At 44.8% G+C, this 18,267-nt stretch overlaps 1 protein-coding gene and 1 long non-coding RNA gene across 6 annotated transcripts in view; one reads left to right on the plus strand and one right to left on the minus strand.

Moving 5' to 3' along the window:
* Positions 1–18,267, plus strand: part of LOC309533621 — a 20,219-nt gene continuing 1,952 nt past the window's right edge. Inside the window, exons 1-3 of one of the 3 annotated variants that reach the window (XR_014220321.1) lie at positions 1–158; positions 4,439–4,834; positions 9,843–9,861. This is a non-coding gene — a long non-coding RNA (uncharacterized lncRNA). Of the gene's footprint in view, positions 159–4,438; positions 4,945–9,662; positions 9,799–9,842; positions 9,862–18,267 lie in introns of those variants that run through there. The other 2 variants (XR_014220322.1, XR_014220320.1) reach the window with 2 other exon arrangements.
* VDAC2 (voltage dependent anion channel 2) overlaps positions 12,044–18,267 on the minus strand; it is a 20,427-nt gene continuing 14,203 nt past the window's right edge. For all 3 annotated transcript variants that reach the window (XM_082225152.1, XM_082225154.1, XM_082225153.1), the window contains 4 exons: positions 17,597–17,824; positions 16,057–16,207; positions 13,976–14,033; positions 12,044–12,610 (listed from right to left, as the gene is read on the minus strand). In XM_082225152.1, the coding sequence (XP_082081278.1) occupies positions 12,519–12,610; positions 13,976–14,033; positions 16,057–16,207; positions 17,597–17,824 (529 nt within the window). In that variant the 3' untranslated portion in view covers positions 12,044–12,518. The remainder of the gene's footprint in view (positions 12,611–13,975; positions 14,034–16,056; positions 16,208–17,596; positions 17,825–18,267) is intronic.

Consider the following 18,267-nt stretch of genomic DNA (forward strand, 5'->3'; position numbering starts at 1 on the left):
CCTTTGTTCCCCTTGCATAGCTAGAATTCCCATGGAGGTTTAACAGTCAATCCCTCTCCCCGGGGAACTCTGAGAAATCTAGCTCTGTGAGGGGAATAGGAGCCTCCTAACCACTCTCAAAAACTGTCTGCTCCATCTTCTGGGTGACAACCCTTCAGGTATTTGAAGACCCACAACATGTCCCCTCCCACCCCATACTTTATATCCTCCTAACTAAACATACCCAACTATGTCAGCTGTTCTTGAGTCCTCATGGGGCTCAGGGCTTGTTGCATGGGCAGCAGCATTGCCCAGTAGAACTTGACCTGGACTGTCCTATATCAGGCAGATAATAGGCGGTGATAATAGATAATAGGTGGTGACACGTCCTGTGTGAGTGCCTGGAGGCGGCTGGAGGATGGATGGTGGCTAATGGGTTGAGGTTGCATCCTGACAAGACAGAAGTACTGTTCTTGGGGGACAGGGGGTGGGCGGGGGTGGAGGATTCCCTGGTCCTGAATGGGGTAACTGTGCCCCTGAAGGACCAGGTGCGCAGCCTGGGAGTCATTTTGGACTCACAGCTGTCCATGGAGGTGCAGGTCAATTCTGTATCCAGGGCAGCTGTCTCCCAGCTCCATCTGGTACACAGGCTAAGACCCTACCTGCCCGTGGACTGTCTCACCAGAGTGGTGCATGCTCTAGTTATCTCCCGCTTGGACTACTGCAATGCGCTCTACGTGGGGCTACCTTTGAAGGTGACCCGGAAACTACAGCTAATCCAGAATGCGGCAGCTAGACTGGTGACTGGGAGCGGCCACCGAGACCATATAACACCGGTCTTGAAAGACCTACATTGGCTCCCAGTACATTTCCGAGCACAATTCAAAGTGTTAGTGCTGACCTTTAAAGCCCTAAACAGCCTCAGCCCAGTATACCTGAAGGAGCGTCTCCCTCCCCATCATTCAACACGGACATTGAGGTCTAGCACCAAGGGCCTTCTGGCAGTTCCCTCACTGCAAGAAGCAAAGTTACAGAGAACCAGGCAGAGGGCCTTCTCGGTGGTAGCACCCACTCTGTGGAACACCCTCCCATCAGATGTCAAGGAGATAAACAACTACCTGACTTTTAGAAGACATCTGAAGGCAGCCCTGTTTAGGGAAGTTTTTAATGACTGATGTTTTAATGTATTTTTAATCTTTTGTTGGAAGCTGCCCAGAGTGACTGGCGAAATCCAGCCGGATGGGCGGGATATATATAAATAATATATTCATTATTTTTATTTTTATTTGTACACTGCCTATCTGGTTGGGTTGCCCCAGCAACTCTGGGTGACTTCCAACATATATAAAAAAATCACTAAACCTTAAACCTTAAAACCTATACAGGGCTGCCTTCGGATATATTCTAGAGGTTATAGAATTACTTATCTCCTTGACATCTGGTGGGAGGGTGTTCCACAGGGCAGGTGCCACTACCGAGAAGGCCCTCTGCCTGCTTCCCTGTAACAGCAAGGGAACCGCCAGAAGGCCCTCAGCCCTGGACCTCAGTGTCTGAGCAGAACGATGGGGGTGGAGACACTCCTTCAGGTGTTTTACCGAAGGTGGTTGTTTTACCGATGATTTGCAATTGCTACTGGCAATTTGTTCGTTTTTCTATATGATTTAAGTTGTAACTGTGGTGTGCTGTTCTGTTATTGTTATTTATCGCTTGCGAGCTGCTTTGTGATACATGTGAGTGAAAAGAAGCATGGAAATATATTAAACAAGATGAAATGAAATGTGAGAGGGTTATGTGTTGAATGCATCATTTAAAAAAACCAACCCCACATATTCCTTTACTTAGAAAGCTAGCACATCTTGGAGAAGGGTGAACTGTCCTTCTGACATGCTGGTTTTCTACATGCAAGGATTGTGGGGTGAGGAAGTACTAAGCCAGGCTTCCTCAACCTCGGCCCTCCAGATGTTTTGAGACCACAATTCCCATCATCCCTGACCACTGGTCCTGCTAGCTAGGGATCATGGGAGTTGTAGGCCAAAAACATCTGGAGGGCCAAGGTTGATGAGGAAGCCTGTACTAAGCATTCACATACAACCCCCCCTCTCTCCAGTGTGGTGTAGTGGTTAAGAGCGGTAGACTCGTAATCTGGTGAACCGGGTTCGCATCTCTGCTCCTCCACATGCAGCTGCTGGGTGACCTTGGGCCAGTCACACTGCTCTGAAGTCTCTCAGCCCCACTCACCTCACAGAGTGTTTGTTGTGGGGGAGGAAGGGAAAGGAGAATGTTAGCCGCTTTGAGACTCCTTAGGGTAGTGATAAAGCGGGATATCAAATCCAAACTACTACTACTACTACTACTACTACTACTACTCTTCTTCTTCTTCTTCTTCTTCTTCTTCTTCTTCTTCTTCTTCTTCTTCTTCTTCTTCTTCTTCTTCTTCCTCTCCTCTCTCTCTCTCTCTCTCTCTCTCTCTCTCTCACACACACACACACACAAACACAGTATTAAGTCAAAGGAAAGCTTACCATGTGAAACTGCAACTCCAAACCCTCCAACATTTCTCTGATGAAAATCTTACCATAACCTCCAAAATTTCTCCCATGAAAACTGGGACGTCCTAAGGAAAAGCAGGACATTCCTGGATCAAATCAGAAACCGGAACCGCTTCTCTAAATCAGGAACGTCCTTGGAAAATAGGGACACTTGGAGACTCTGCAACTATATATTTATATAGTTATAGATTTAGTTATAGATTTAGCCAGACCACCAGCGGTTAGGGTTTAGGCTCCAGCTATTCATTAAGCAGCATTCCATAAATCTCTCCTCCGTAGTTTTGTTTTGTTTTGCTCTGGATTGCCAGCAGATGGTGCAATTGCTCCACATCAGACTGGCCTTCTCCCATTTCTAAACTCTACCATCTCAGCCCGGCAAGCTACTGGCGACTCTTCTTCAGCAGGCAACGCGATGGAAAAAGCAGTGGAAACAGCTCAAAAAGCTTAAAACAACTATTTGGGGGGTGGAGTTTTCCCCAAAAATGCTCAACAGTTTGGGTTTGTTCCCCAAAAAGAAAGTTCAACAATTATGTGGGTGTCAGGAATTTTACTTTTTTGAAATATGGAAACCCTATGTGCAGGGAACTTTTTGCCTGCTGAAGAAGAGTTGCCAGTAGCTTGCGGGGCTGAGATGGTAGAGTTTAGAAACGGGAGAAGGCTCTGACTCTCTCTCACACAGAGAGAGAAACATCTTGTAGGTGTCTCTCTCATCTGCTGCCTCTGTAGACAAACGCCGGCTCCCTCGGCCCGAATGCGAGATGACCGCTGTACCCCATATTCACCTTTGACTGGACTTTACCTTTATCTTTTACCATACTTGACAGAAGACAGCCTTCTATCCAAAGCAGGGACGGCATGTTACGTTTGGCCATTGGAGGTGAAGAGGGAAGAGGCCTTGCCTCCCTGAAGCCTTGCGGATCGGGGCAGTGTGGCAGCAATTCCCAAGTTCCAGCGAGATCCCGTTTGAGAGATCTCGCTGGAAGCCGCCAGCACTTCGCCTCTCTTTTCTAGCAGGAGGGATGGAAAGCCATCCCGGGGATTCCACCACCCAAGGCGTCTGCCTCATGGATGGGCCAGATCTAATCTGAAGCGCTGTCCTGTCCAAGTCCAATTTAAAGATTAAGACCCCCCCCCCCCAAAAAAAGAGGAGTGTTGCTGGTGGTTTGAAGCTGCCCATCCATAGTTTGTATCTGGGCAGCAGAAATGAGGAGGCAGACACAGATTACCAGAGCAGCTTTTCCGTATTGTATTTCTGTTTAAATTATAGCAATCGAGTCTATATATTTGCACACATATATGTATGGTAACATATGAAGACTATATGTGAATCTGAATCCTCTTTTTTTGGTGGCTGTTTCCCCTTATTTTGGCAATATCCAATGTGCACACAGTTCCTCACTCCAGAGAGGTCAAAGTTCACATGCCCTGTCGCCCATTCAAGGCTATTTGCATGAAACTCTGGAGACGGAAAGTTGCTTAAACCTTTCTCCCAAGTTACTCCAACTTATTAGCTCAACCTTATTTTGCTTGTTTTTTCAGCCACTCGGTTCTAGCTCTGATCAGTGCTTGGCATGAACTAAATCAGACAAATTAATTCACTATAAACAGATTCAAAAATGGCACTGAATGGCACCTGAAAGCCATTCCTTATAATTTGGGGGGGAACTGAAAAGCAAATGAAGTTCCTTTTGCAGTGGGGCTTGGGGCAATTTTAATTCAATTTAATTGCATTTCAATCATTTGTATATGTATAGGAGCTTCGTCACACTTAATTCTGGGTTTGTGGCCACTAAAAAGTAATGCTGCTGTGTTAAGTTTGAAGGTCCTAATTGTTGGGGGAAATAAATGAAACAGTTGTTCACATTACACTGTGTGTTTTGATGGTTTCTTATGTCTATTTTATACTCCAGCAGAGCAGCTTGTAAAATTCTGAAGGCTGGAGGGGAGCTGAAGCCAAGGACCACGTGAATCAATTACATAATGAGCTGCAAATCGAACTGGAAACAGAGTTAGTTCTCTTCTGGAGGGGGTGAATGTGAACTGCAACTAATTCCTTTCTAAAATGAACTTCCCAAGCAGACTCCAGGATGTTCTAAATCAATTTCTCTCTCCATCTCTACAGACTTTAATTTACACATGAGGAACACTTGGTAAACCTTTGTGACCCACTTGTGAATCACTTTGCAGATAATCTCGCTCGTATCTCAGCTTTAACCTGGGTGTCACATTACTTGCTGTGCTATGAATGTCCTTGCAGTCTCCTCATTGCCACATTTGCTTGGGGTTATGGCAGCCCAAGGACATTGGTAAGTTACTTGGAAGACCCGAAGTCTGCATATCATTTGCACACTTGAGCTTTGCCTTGCTGAGCTAAATAGAGCCACCAGAACAAAGGGGGCTCAACTGCTGGGTAAAGGTAAAGGGACCCCTGACCATTAATCATAGAATCATAGAATCATAGAATCATAGAGTTGGAAGAGACCACAAGGGCCATCGAGTCCAACCCCCTGCCAAGCAGGAAACACCATCAGAGCACTCCTGACATATGGTTGTCAAGCCTCTGCTTAAAGACCTCCAAAGTAGGAGACTCCACCACACTCCTTGGCAGCAAATTCCACTGTCGAACAGCTCTTACTGTCAGGAAGTTCTTCCGAATGTTTAGGTGGAATCTTCTTTCTTGTAGTTTGGATCCATTGCTCCGTGTCCGCTTCTCCGGAGCAGCAGAAAACAACCTTTCTCCCTCCTCTATGTGACATCCTTTTATATATTTGAACATGGCTATCATATCACCCCTTAACCTCCTCTTCTCCAGGCTAAACATGCCCAGCTCCCTTAGCCGTTCCTCATAAGGCATCGTTTCCAGGCCTTTGACCATTTTGGTTGCCCTCCTCTGGACACGTTCCAGTTTGTCAGCGTCCTTCTTGAATTGTGGTGCCCAGAACTGGACACAGTACTCCAGGTGTGGTCTGACCAGAGCAGAATACAGTGGCACTATTACTTCCCTTGATCTAGATGCTATACTCCTATTGATGCAGCCCAGAATTGCATTGGCTTTTTTAGCTGCCGCGTCACACTGTTGGCTCATGTCAAGTTTGTGGTCAACCAAGACTCCTAGATCCTTTTCACATGTACTGCTCTCAAGCCAGGTGTCCCCCATCTTGTATTTGTGCCTCTCATTTTTTTTGCCCAAGTGCAATACTTTACATTTCTCCCTGTTAAAATTCATCTTGTTTATTTTTGCCCAGTTCTCTAATCTGTCAAGGTCGTTTTGAAGTGTGATCCTGTCCTCTGGGGTGTTAGCCACCCCTCCCAGTTTGGTGTCATCTGCAAATTTGATCAGGATGCCCTTGAGTCCATCATCCAAGTCGTTGATAAAGATGTTGAATAAGACCGGGCCCAAGACAGAACCCTGTGGCACCCCACTAGTCACTCTTCTCCAGGATGAAGAGGAACCATTGATGAGCACCCTTTGGGTTCGGTCAGTCAGCCAGTTACAAATCCACTGAGTGCTAGCATAGTCAAGACCGCATTTTACCAGCTTCTTTACAAGAATATCATGGGGCACCTTGTCAAATGCCTTGCTGAAATCAAGGTAGGCTACATCCACTGCGTTCCCTTCATCTACCAGGCTTGTAATTCTGTCAAAAAACGAGATCAGGTTAGTCTGACATGACTTATTTTTCAGAAATCCATGCTGACTATTGGTGATCACAGCAATCCTTTCTAGGTGCTCACAGACTGTTTGCTTAATGATCTGCTCCAGAATCTTCCCTGCTATTGATGTCAGACTGACTGGGCGGTAATTATTTGGGTCCTCTCTTTTCCCCTTTTTGAAAATAGGGACAACATTTGCCCTCCTCCAGTCTGCCGGGACTTCGCCTGTTCTCCAGGAATTCTCAAAGATGACTGCCAGTGGTTCTGAGATCACATCTGCCAGTTCTTTTAATACTCTTGGATGCAGTTCATCTGGCCCTGGAGACTTGAATACATCTAAACTAGCCAAATATTCTTGTACTATCTCCTTAGTTATTCTGGGCTGTGTTTCCTTTGCTGAATCATTTGCTCCAAATTCTTCAGGTCGGGCATTGTTTTCTTTATCGGAGAAGACTGAGGCAAAGAAGGCATTGAGGAGTTCAGCCCTTTCTGTGTCCCCTGTTTGCATTTCACCATCTTCTCCTCTGAGTGATCCCATTGTTTCTTTGTTCTTCCTTTTGCTACGAACATACCCATAAAAGCCTTTTTTGTTGCTTTTAACCTCTCTAGCAAGCCTGAGTTCATTCTGTGCTTTAGCTTTTCTGACTTTGTGTCTACACGTGCTGGCTATTTGTTTGAATTCCTCTTTGGTGGTTTCCCCCCTTTTCCATTTTCTGTACACATCCTTTTTTAATCTTAATTCAGTTAAAAGTTCTTTAGATAGCCACCCTGGCTTCTTTAGGCACCTTCCATGTTTCCGTCTCATTGGTATTGCCTGATGTTGTGCTTTTAGTATCTCCCTCTTAACAAACTCCCAGCCATCATGAACTCCCTTTCCTTTTAGTATTGTTGTCCATGGGATCTCACCCAGCACTTCCCTAAGTTTTATGAAGTCGGCTTTCTTAAAGTCAAGAAATTGAGTCCTAGTATGCTTGGCTGCTCCTTTCCGCTGTATAGTAAACTTCAGAAGAGCATGATCACTCGCGCCTAATGATCCTTCCACTTCTACCCCACTAACCAGGTCATCAACATTGGTTAGGACCAGATCTAAAATGGCTGTTCCTCTTGTTGCTTCTCCCACTTTCTGGACAATGAAGTTGTCTGCAAGGCCAGTGAGGAATCTGTTTGACCTTATGCTCTTGGCTGAGTTTGACGTCCAACAAATATCCGGGTAATTGAAGTCCCCCATTACTACTATCTCCCTTCCTTTTGCATGCTTGGCCATCTGTTCCAGGAAGGCATCATCTATGTCCTCCGTTTGGCTTGGGGATCTATAGTAAACTCCCACAATGAGGTCTCTGTTATTCTTCTCTCCCTTAATTTTGACCCAAATGCTCTCACTTTGGCTTTGAGGATCTAAATCTTGGATCTCTTCACAGGTATACACATCCCTGACATATAACGCCACTCCTCCTCCTTTCTTGTCTGGTCTGTTTCTCTGAAATAGATTGTATCCCCCCATTATTACATTCCAATCGTGGGACTTATCCCACCAGGTTTCAGTGATGCCTATTATGTCATATTTAGTTTGCTGTACCAAGAGCTCAAGCTCATCTTGTTTATTTCCCATGCTTTGCGCATTAGTGTACAGACATTGAAGTCCATTAATCATTCCCCCGTGTCTCTTATTTAAGGATTTTTTCCTCCCACCACTAGGTCCGCGTGCTGTTTGCTCCATTTGGTCTATGACATTTGGATGATCATCTTCATTAATTGATAGACTCCTACCTTCAGGAGCACTGTCTCCCTCCCCCACATTAGTCAGTTTAAAGCCCTCCTGATGAGGTTTCTGAGATTTTTGGCAAAAACATTTCTCCCAACCGTTGTGAGGTGCAGCCCATCACTTGCCAGAAGTCCATCTTCAAGAAACTGCAGTCCGTGATCTAAGAATCCAAACCGTTCCTGTTTACACCATTTGCGAAGCCAGCTGTTCACTTCCACTATTTCCCCCTCTCTCCCTGGGCCACGTCGTTCAACTGGGAGGACAGATGAGATGACAATTTGTGCATTTAGTTGCTTCAATTTCCTGCCGAGAGCCTCGTAGTCTCTTTTGATCTTCTGGAGGCTATTGCTTGCAGTGTCATTGGTTCCCACATGAACCAAGAGGAAGGGGTATTTGTCAGTGGGTTTTATGATTCCTTGCAGTCGTTCAGTTACATCTTGGATCTTAGCCCCGGGGAGACAGCACACTTCCCGAGACATCTTGTCAGGCCCACAGATCACTGCTTCTGTTCCCCTCAGTAGGGAATCCCCTATCACCACTACACGCCTCCTCTTGGGTTTGGTCGGGGTTCTTCCGTGAGCTGTCCGTTCCAAGGTCGCCTGCACATTCCCTGAGGACTGACTTTGCTGCTCATCTTCATATACCTGATCGACTGTAATGAGGGAGAGATCCTCAAATGGAGTCTGCTCTTCGTCTTCCATGCTAGGGGAGAGGACCTCAAAGCGATTGTGTATTTCTAAGCAATCAGAGTGAACCCTGGGCCTCCTACTTCTTTGAGTCACGTTTCTCCATATATCTGGCTCCTGTGTTGGTGAACTAGACTCCTTCTCAGGGGAGTCCCCTGTCTCCTCCTTGGTGGAGACGGTGTGCTCTGTTGCTTCCAAGAAGAGCTCCAGCTCTCTAATTCTTTGGAGCGTAGCTACACGTTCCTCCAGTTGCTGGACTTTGTCTTTTAAGAGGGCAATCAACATGCAATTGCTGCAGGTAAAACTGCCTGCAACCTTTGGCAAGATGGCAAACATTGCGCAGGAATCGCAGGCGACTGCAGCTGTTCCCTCCCCTTCCATCTTGAGATCGTGTCGTTGGGGTTGGCTACAGAGGTCCTCCATCATAAAAAGCTTGAAGACAGGACAAATAACTTCCCCCACACAAAAAAACACCTAGATCTCCCCCAACAAACGTTTGAGACTAGCTCCCCTAAATCTAAAAGATGGATCTAACTTCTTCAACTGATGCCCTGCAAACTCTGATAAGCTCCTCCCACAGCTAATCCCCTGCCTCAACAGAAACCCTGCCCCCTCTGACCTTTACACAGGGAAAACAGCTAATGAGCCACAAAGAAAGAAACACACACACACACACACACACAAGAAAACCCTTTAGGTCCAGTCATGGATGACTCTGGGGTTGGGGTACTCATCTCGCTTTATTGGCCAAGGGAGCTGGCGCACAGCTTCCGGGTCATGTGGCCAGCATGACGAAGCTGCTTCTGGCGAACCAGAGCAGTGCACAGAAACACCCTTTACCTTCCCGCCGGAGCGGTACCTATTTATCTACTTGCACTTTGACGTGCTTTCGAACTACTAGGTTAGCAGGAGCAGGGACCGAGCAACGGGAGCTCACCCCGTCGCGGGGATTTGAACCGGCGACCTTCTGATCGGCAAGTCCTAGGCTCTGTGGTTTAACCCACAGCGCCACCCGCCAACTGCTGGGTAAAGGAGACAGTAAATGCTTCCTGGATAGAAAGAACAGTCCCTGTAATCTTGAAGGCTAGGAGAGTCCAGTCCTGTAGAAAACCTTTTCTAGATCCCACACATTTCAATATTAGTAAGTCTCCAATGTCCTGTTGAGCAAGATTGGGGCTTTTTAAATGATTGCTTTACATCCATCCGTCTCAGGAAACAATACAGTGAACCTCCGGGGGTGAAGTCAAATCAATGAAGTGACCTCCCGGGGCACAAGCCTGGGTAGTGTCTATGCAGTGGCGTAGCGTGGGTTGTCAGCACCCGGGGCAAGGCAAGTAATTTGTGCCCCCTAACCCGTGGATTTGCGCCCCCTAACCCTAACCCCCAGATGTTGCGCCCGGTGCGGCCAGCCCCTCCTGCACCCCCCACGCTATGCCACTGTGTCTATGGAGGTCCTGGGCTGCCCAGACCACAAGACCCACCCCCTCGGCCTCGCTGACATGGTCCAAAGGAAAGCAGAGCAGTAAGTTTGGCACCAGCTGGGTTGCAGGAGTTGCCAGGAGGCGGACAAGGAAGCATCCAACCACCTTAGGGACTCCACTCCAGATCTGTGTAGGGCTTAACTCCTTATCCTTTTCTTCTCCCGAAGATATCTGCAAGGCAGTGGAGCTTTAGGATCAGAATGCTCCTTCTCCCAGATGGGCTGCCTTCCCAGGTTGACAAGCCCCATTTGCCCCTTTTCAATAATCCCAATGATCTAAATCAGGAAGGGGGCGTCCATTGCCCCTCCAGGTCTGGAGAGTAGCAATATGAGAATGGGCCTGTTCTGCAGTGGCTCCATCTGTGGAATGCTTTCCCCAGGGAGGTTTGGCTGGTGCCTTCATTATACACCTTTAGGCACTAGGCAAAAAGGTTTCTCTTCAACCAGGCCTTTGTCTGGTTAACATCCAATATCCTTTTAAATGTGTTTGTGGGAGATAGGGGGGCTATTGGTTTGTTTTTCTTGTTGTATTTTTTTTACCTCTTATGTTGTGAACCGCCGTGAGATCTATGGATGAAGAGCAGTACACAAATTTAATAAATAACAATTTTAAAAAAAACAACGCAGAGGAACAGACCTTTTACTATCTCTTGTAGATCCACCATTTAGGGGTAATACAGGGCTAGGATGTGTAGCAAGCTATTCTCAACATCTGGGAGAAAGCAATTGATGGAGGTGCTTTAAAAAATCCCAGACACTGCAACCAATAGCTCCCGAAGCCAACAGGCACCGAGAACAGTTTCACGCATGAACCAAGCATGGGCGCATTCTACAATGTGTCAAAATAAATGTATGTACCCAATGCAGCTATGAAACACTATTCAGGAATGTCTTTCCCTCATGTAAGTAGGACTGTATGAGGCAGGGTGCAGGCAAGCACGCTAGCTCTGCCACTTTCATTGTCTTGGGGTTTCTAAATTCTGTGGGGAGCCTATGCAAGTAGAGCAGACTCCCCATGGCAGACGTTTGCCCTCCAACATGTAGAGGGGGGCAGGGTCAGAGCTAATACATCTCCACTCTTCCAATCTCCATGTTGAGGGGCACAGCACCTAAGGAGGGCAAGCGAGGGGGCAATCTCTGTACCTCTTCCTCCCAAAGCCGCTTCCATTTCATATTGCTGGCATATTTTGTTAATAGGCAAGAAGAGAAGCAGCCCTTGGGTGGTTCAACAGGTCCATGCACATGGCTGCTAACCAGAAGGTTGGTGGTTCCAGCCCACCCATGGACAGCTGAGGGCATGATTCCTGCATTTCAGCGGCTTGGATGACCCTCGAGGTCCCTTCCAACTCTACAATTCTATGATTCCTTAAAGGTAAAGGGACCCCTGACCATTAGGTCCGGTCGTGGCCGACTCTGGGGTTGCGGCGCTCATCTCGCTTTATTGGCCAAGGGAGCTGGCGTACAGCTTCCGGGTCATGTGGCCAGCATGACTAAGCCGCTTCTGGCGAACCAGAGCAGCACACGGAAATGCCGTTTACCTTCCCACTGGAGTGGTACCTATTTATCTACTTGCACTCTGACGTGCTTTCGAACTGCTAGGTTGGCAGGAACAGGGACCAAGCAACGGGAGCTCACCCCATTGAGCGGATTCAAACCGCCGACCTTCTGATCGGCAAGTCCTAGGCTCTGTGGCAGCACTAAACGATTGCCCCAAGAGTACTACTCCACTCAAAAGATCTCGCTAAGCCATGGCCAAACTCAAGAAATCCCCAGATTGGACATTTAACTGCTTCGGCAAACTGGAGTCATAGCAAATGCTCCAGAACGCCGAAGAGAAAGGGCACCTGGAACAACAGGCAGCTTTTTTTAAAGCAAAATTAAGGCGGACCTCAGCCCTCCCTATCAATAACTTCAACATATCTGGAGGCACAAGTATGTGTGTGTATTTGTTTTATTCATAATTTTCGAATTGCCTTGGGATACCAAAAGTATTTCTAGTTAAGGTGATTTTAACAAAACCGTTGACCTTACTTTTCAGAACATCCACTGATCCATTCTGTTATTTCAATGGCTATTATCACGTGTTAAAAGAAACATAACATGCACACATGTGTACAGGTTTTCATAAAGTCTATTTCATTATTTGTGGGTAGCGCATTCAACAGTTAAATACATTTAAATAATGTATTATGTAGTGACTGCACTAATGCAGAATTGAGAACTAGATAGGTAACCAATTTAACTAAAAACCAGCTAACAAGTAACTGCCTAAATACTCTGAATACAGCTCTTGTTCTAGGCCATCCGTCTGAGTAGGAAAAAAAGCCCCCCGGGTCACACTGGAAATACATTTTTAAGGCCATATTCTTCTGATATCCCATTTCCTGCGGCAGCTTTCTTCACACTTCTTAAGCCTCCAATTCTAGGCCAAGACCAAGTTTGTGTCCACCAGCATTGATGTTCTTCCCATCGATTAGGGCAGACAGAGTGAGCTTCACACCTGCAGATCAATAGAACCAAAGGGTTTTAGAGAAATCAAGGTCCACTGAACACATCAGTTGCTGCTAACATTTTTCAATGCTCAAAGGTAGTAAATTATATTGAAACACACATGGATGCCGAAGCCAGTGGGATTAGAAGCATCAAGCTTCACACAAAGGCGCCTACGTACCAGTTAAGTTGCAGAGACACAAAAAGGAATGTTTCAAACTTTCACACTGAATGCAAGTGTCCTTTTTGAAGAGGAAAGTTCTGCTACTCTGAGAACTGTCAACTTTTTTTTGCAATTCATCTTTATTGTTTTTTAAAAGAAATGCTTTCTTAATGTAAAACCACAGTACTGTATAAAGTTTCATTTTCTTGTTAATGTGCATGTGTTTCTAAATCATAATAAAGAAAAACAAAGATATATTCTTACTCATTCAACACATTAATAGTCTAATTACTTCTGACTTCCCTCCCCTTCTTACTTGGGTCCTTTAGAGTTCTTGGTTGAATGTGTTTCATAATAAATCTAGTTTATTGGTAACCAATTTTTCGCTACTTTTTGATGTTTCTCATTACAAGAGTTAATCTAAACCAGTCAAAAAATTAAATTCTCTGCAGTGGTCTTTCAGGTATTGTTTAAATATATTCCAATCTTTACTAAATTTTTGTTTCATTCGATCCCTTATCTGTCCTGTCAGTTTATCCATCTCAGCGTATTCCATTAGTTTAATCAGCCAATCTTTTTTTGATGGTATCATCTCACTTTTTCAATTCTGTGCAATCAAAACTCTCGCCGCTGCCGTGGTGGCATACATAAATAATTTCTTTAAATTTCTAGGAATCTCCCTCCCAATAATCCCTAAAAGAAATGCCTCAGGTTTTTTGGAAATGAAATTTTGAACATCTTTTTCAACTTGCTATAGACTGAATCCCTCATTCTTTTACAAGTCCACCAGACAACGTACATTGATCCCACCAGCTCCTTACATTTCCAACATCAGTCTGAATTATTTTTGTACATTATCGCTAATTTCCTCGGTGTTAAATACTAGCGACAGAAAGTCTTCCTGTAGTTTTCTTTAATAGAATAACATGCTCTGAACTTAATTTTTGCCATTCTGAGAGTTGTATGTTGAGACCTAGATCTCTTGCCCATTTTACCATGGCTGATTTTACCTCCTCGTCCTTCACTGACTATTCTAATAAGATTTTATACATTTTGGACAGTGTTTTCTCATCGTTATATATCAAGTCTCTTTCGAACCTTGAATGGAGAACTGCCAACTTCCAAGAGCATGTTAACAACAGACTCTAGCCGTTAACCTGAATATTAAGCAAAACCTTCAATATCTCTCACATTCTAATCAAAATTATTTACCTGGCCTCAGGGTCTGGGTGTACCCAACTCCAACTAGACTAGAGTTGTTCACTTTTGCCTGCAAAACAATGAGAAGCAAAATGAAATTTTTATCAATCCTTTGTGTGTCACAATATGTTGTGCCCTAATTTTAACATCCCTTTGCCCTGCTCCAAAGAATATAGTGCCCAACTAGAGCAAGAAGGCAGCACTCGCAACCGGAGTGTAATCTAGGATAAGATTTCTTCAAACTGCTTTTTCAACTTATGATGACCAGGCTTCAAATAATCTCTCTCTCATCCCCTCGCCATGGCAACACCAAACCCGGGGCTTCCTCCTAAAGGATGAGCGAGGTGGGCAAGATGAGTACCAGCCCCAAAAGCTCACAAATTGGCTTTAGCAATGCAATTTCCGTGTCCAAGTAATGATGAATGCAACTCCGCTTCCTCACTCTGGCACCAAGCTGGAGTGAGACCACAAGAGCACAGAGCCTTGTCTTTGTACACAACTGGGCTGCGGGAGTTGCAACGGCCCAGTCGCAGCAGACAAACACCCCTGCTGCCCCTCTCCAGAGGAGAATGAAGAAGTCGTGTTGCATTGTCTCTGTTTCTGCCAAGTGGTTAAAACTTCCGCTGTCCAGCAGGTACAGAGGAAGAGAGAGGCAGCATGTTTCTGCTGCCCTTCTCTAGCTCAGAGCTGGGTGACAGAGTCACACTTCTGCTTGTCCCTGACCTTCTCCTGCATTCCAGTGATGTTATCACGAGACCAGGGACATGACGCACGGGAGTAGGAGCATGTCCTGACAACCAGACATTTTTTGTTGGCTACCAAGGGCTGCCAGAATTTGTAGGCAGAAGATAATCACTAGTCCTCAGGACTGTTCCAACCAGGAGATCTATGCAACTTGGGTTTTCTTCCCTTTTCTTTTGCTTTAAAGCCTGTTTCTACTATGACAGAGCTTCCAATCTTGTCATGCGCAATGGAAATAAGAGATGGGTTAGTATTTATATACTGCCATCTATGTACATGAGTCTTAGCAAAGAATGAGGCCACAGGTCAAAGGAACCCATTACAGCCATACCAGGCAAAAGCCTCAGAAGTAGTGCTATTCACTGCAATATTGGACTGTTATAATCTCCATCAAATATCTGTAAAGCACTTAAAACATGCAGTAGGATGCTTTATACTGTTTTATCTTAACTTTACAACCGTTCCCTTCAGGTCGTTTATTCCTAATTTTACTGATGGGGGTAAAAGATAATGGCACACCTACAGTTAAATTTACAGCTCAAAGCACAGCTGTGGGAAACCTTACCCCAATGCAATCAAGTCCCTGCTATGTAATTAGACCTCATTTCCATTCATGAGTGAACCTTACCAGAATTCTTAGAACATACAGTCATACCTTGGAAGTCAAACAGAATCCATTATGGAAGTCCGTTCGACTTCTGAAACATTCGACTTCCAAAGCGCAGCTTCTGATTGGCTGCAGGAAGCTCCTGCAGCCAGTCGGAAGCTACGGAAGCTCCATTGGACTTGGCGTCCAAAAGAACATTCGAAAACGATAACATTCATTTCTGGGTTTCGATTGTTCGGGAGCCAGAACATTCGACTCCCAAAGCGTTCAGGAGCCGAGCTACGACTGTACACAGCATTTTTTGCTACACACAAAGCAATTCATCTGTGTAAACTTACGAAACAGGGGTGGGAATGACCCTGCCCCCTCAGAAACTCCAAATAGATGCTGCCCATCAATGTGGATGATACTGAGGTAGACAAATTATCTGTCCTTGCACAAGGCGGCTTCGGTTATGTTCTTAACCATTTTGCTGGGCTAGATCTCACTTGGAGAAAATGGTGCTACTGAGAGCCCACTCAGTTTCATTCAGACTACGAAGCCATTAAGAAAAGTTGTCCATGCCAAAGTTGGAGTTAGGCAGCTCACAAAGGTAAACTCAGGCACGAACAAAGGCCAGTTGGGACATGCTCATTCAAGCTATGATGGGGAGGGGGGGCTTCTCATGTAAGGGATATAGAAGTTTTCTATGTATAGTTTTGTGGACCAAGATAGCTATGGCATTTTCTTCTATAGTTCTACTTACGGAAATAGAAGCGGTAGGATCCAACAGGTACTTTGCTGCAATTCCAAAACGAGTGCTATTGCTGCCCGCTGCCCAGTTAAGGTTTACAGCAGTCTCAAGGTTGTCGCTGACTTTTTGGTAAATTGAGCCACCGAACTCCGACCCATCGTTGCTGAAAAATAGTTTTGAAATGGTTTTTTTTATTCAAGTGATAAAATAAAGAAAATATTCAAATGAAGAAGAGCATTGAGGGTTCCCCGTGACATAGGAAGTGACTGCATTTGAGGGTGGTAGTGGGAGATAAAAACCCTGGCTCACCCTACAGAAAGTGCAAACATAATACAAAATGCAAACATTTAGGCAGTCTTCCATTTCCCTCTGAAAGGCATGATAGTAACTTGTGACCCTGAAGTCACACTGGCAAGAATAATAGATTTCGTCAAGTTTTTCCTTTGCAGTCGTTATGTTTATGAAAGTGCTGTGAGAAGTGGCTTAAGACACTGCTGGTAAGCAAAAGGCTACAACGATGGTAAGCTACAACAGATTTTTTTTGCTCTGTTCATAAATATTCAGTTCTCCTCCACCTCACCAAATACCCTGTAGTGCATTAGGGTTCCAGGCCCGATTGATCTATGCACTAACTGCCAACTGAACTAAAAGGTAAAAAAGGTAAAGGACCCCTGGATGGTTAAGCCCACTGAAAGGCGACTATGGGGTTGCGGCGCTCATCTCGCTTTCAGGCCGAGGGAGCCGGCATTTGTCCACAGACAGCTTTCCAGGTCATGTGGCCAGCATGACTAAACCGCTTCTGGTGCAATGGAACACTGCAACGAGTGCCAGAGCGCATGGAAATGCCGTTTACCTTCCCGCCGGAGCGGTACCTATTTATCTAATTGCACTCTGACGTGCTTTTAAACTGCTAGGTTGGTAGGAGCTGGGACAGAGCAACAGGTTGTTGCGGGGATTTGAACCGCCAACCTTCTGATCGGCTTAACTAAACACTATTAATATATAACATAACTGCAAATACTTGGCAATGATTTTTATGCAATATTACACATTTTACTTACCTAGCAAAACTAAATTATATTAATTTAACCAAAATATATTTTGAATTTACAAGCCATGTTACAATTTATTTTTTTTAGCATCCCTCATTTTTGGAAATAGGAAGTTGAAAACTCCAACACACTCTAATGCAGTATTTATCAATGAGAAACGGCAAGTTCTCATACCAATTTGTACTAGATCATATCCAGTTGAAGTTGTGTGAAATAAAACTACTCACTGGAGTTGGGAAGGTAGCCCGTTTTTTTAAAAAAAATGCATGCATGAACTTTTTTAAAACAACCAATATACTTTAGAATAATGCTTTAAAAGTACTTCTGCTATTCTAGACCTTCAAAATTTATTTTGATAATTAATCACCCAACAAAAAATCTACTCAGAATGTAGGCATATTCAGTGCTACTACAGCTGCAACAATGAAATTATTTCCCCTAGTTTTCAAGATTTCTGGATACCTTCATTAACTGCAATCGTGTTAGCTTCTGATACTTACACATTGGTGTGCAACTGGAAGTCTCCAGTCTTGTATCCCACAGAGAAATTATTCCTTGTCAACTTGGATTTGGCACTATCAAAGGTCATTTGGTAGCCGGCAAGCCAGCCCTCATAACCCAAGACAACTGTACCATGGATGGCAGGTCCAGCAAAATCAAAGTCAACATCACAACCGAGGTTTATACATTCACGCTTATAAGCAGATTTGATTTTGCCACTTTTCTTCCTGGAAAAAGAAATATGTAAGAAAAAACCCTGCTCTTCCCCTGGAATGCACAAGTTATACTGATTCTCATCTTAAGCAGATAAATTAAAGATGTCCACGTAGTCCAAAATGTGAGTATTCACTAGATCAAGAGCCACAGAGCCGACCTGTGGCTACAAGAAGGAGATCTGTATGTTTAAGGGGCAAGAGTTTGTAGAATGACTTTACTTGAAATTAGTAACTCAACTCTACAGTAGGAAACTTGTTCAGTATCAAATTCCTGGCGCCTCTAGGTAGGGCAGGAAAATCACGGGGAGCTGCTGGTAGTTTGACCTATGGCCTCACTTGGTGTTAAGTGGTTCCACATTTTCTCAAATGACATAACTAGAAGCATATCATGGGGTAAAGGGAAATCAGTAAGTTTATTATATGCCACTCAAGTATACAAATATTTGCCTATCATT

This window comes from Podarcis vaucheri, assembly GCF_965113315.1.
Source record: "Podarcis vaucheri genome assembly, chromosome: 5".
NCBI lineage: Eukaryota > Metazoa > Chordata > Lepidosauria > Squamata > Lacertidae > Podarcis > Podarcis vaucheri.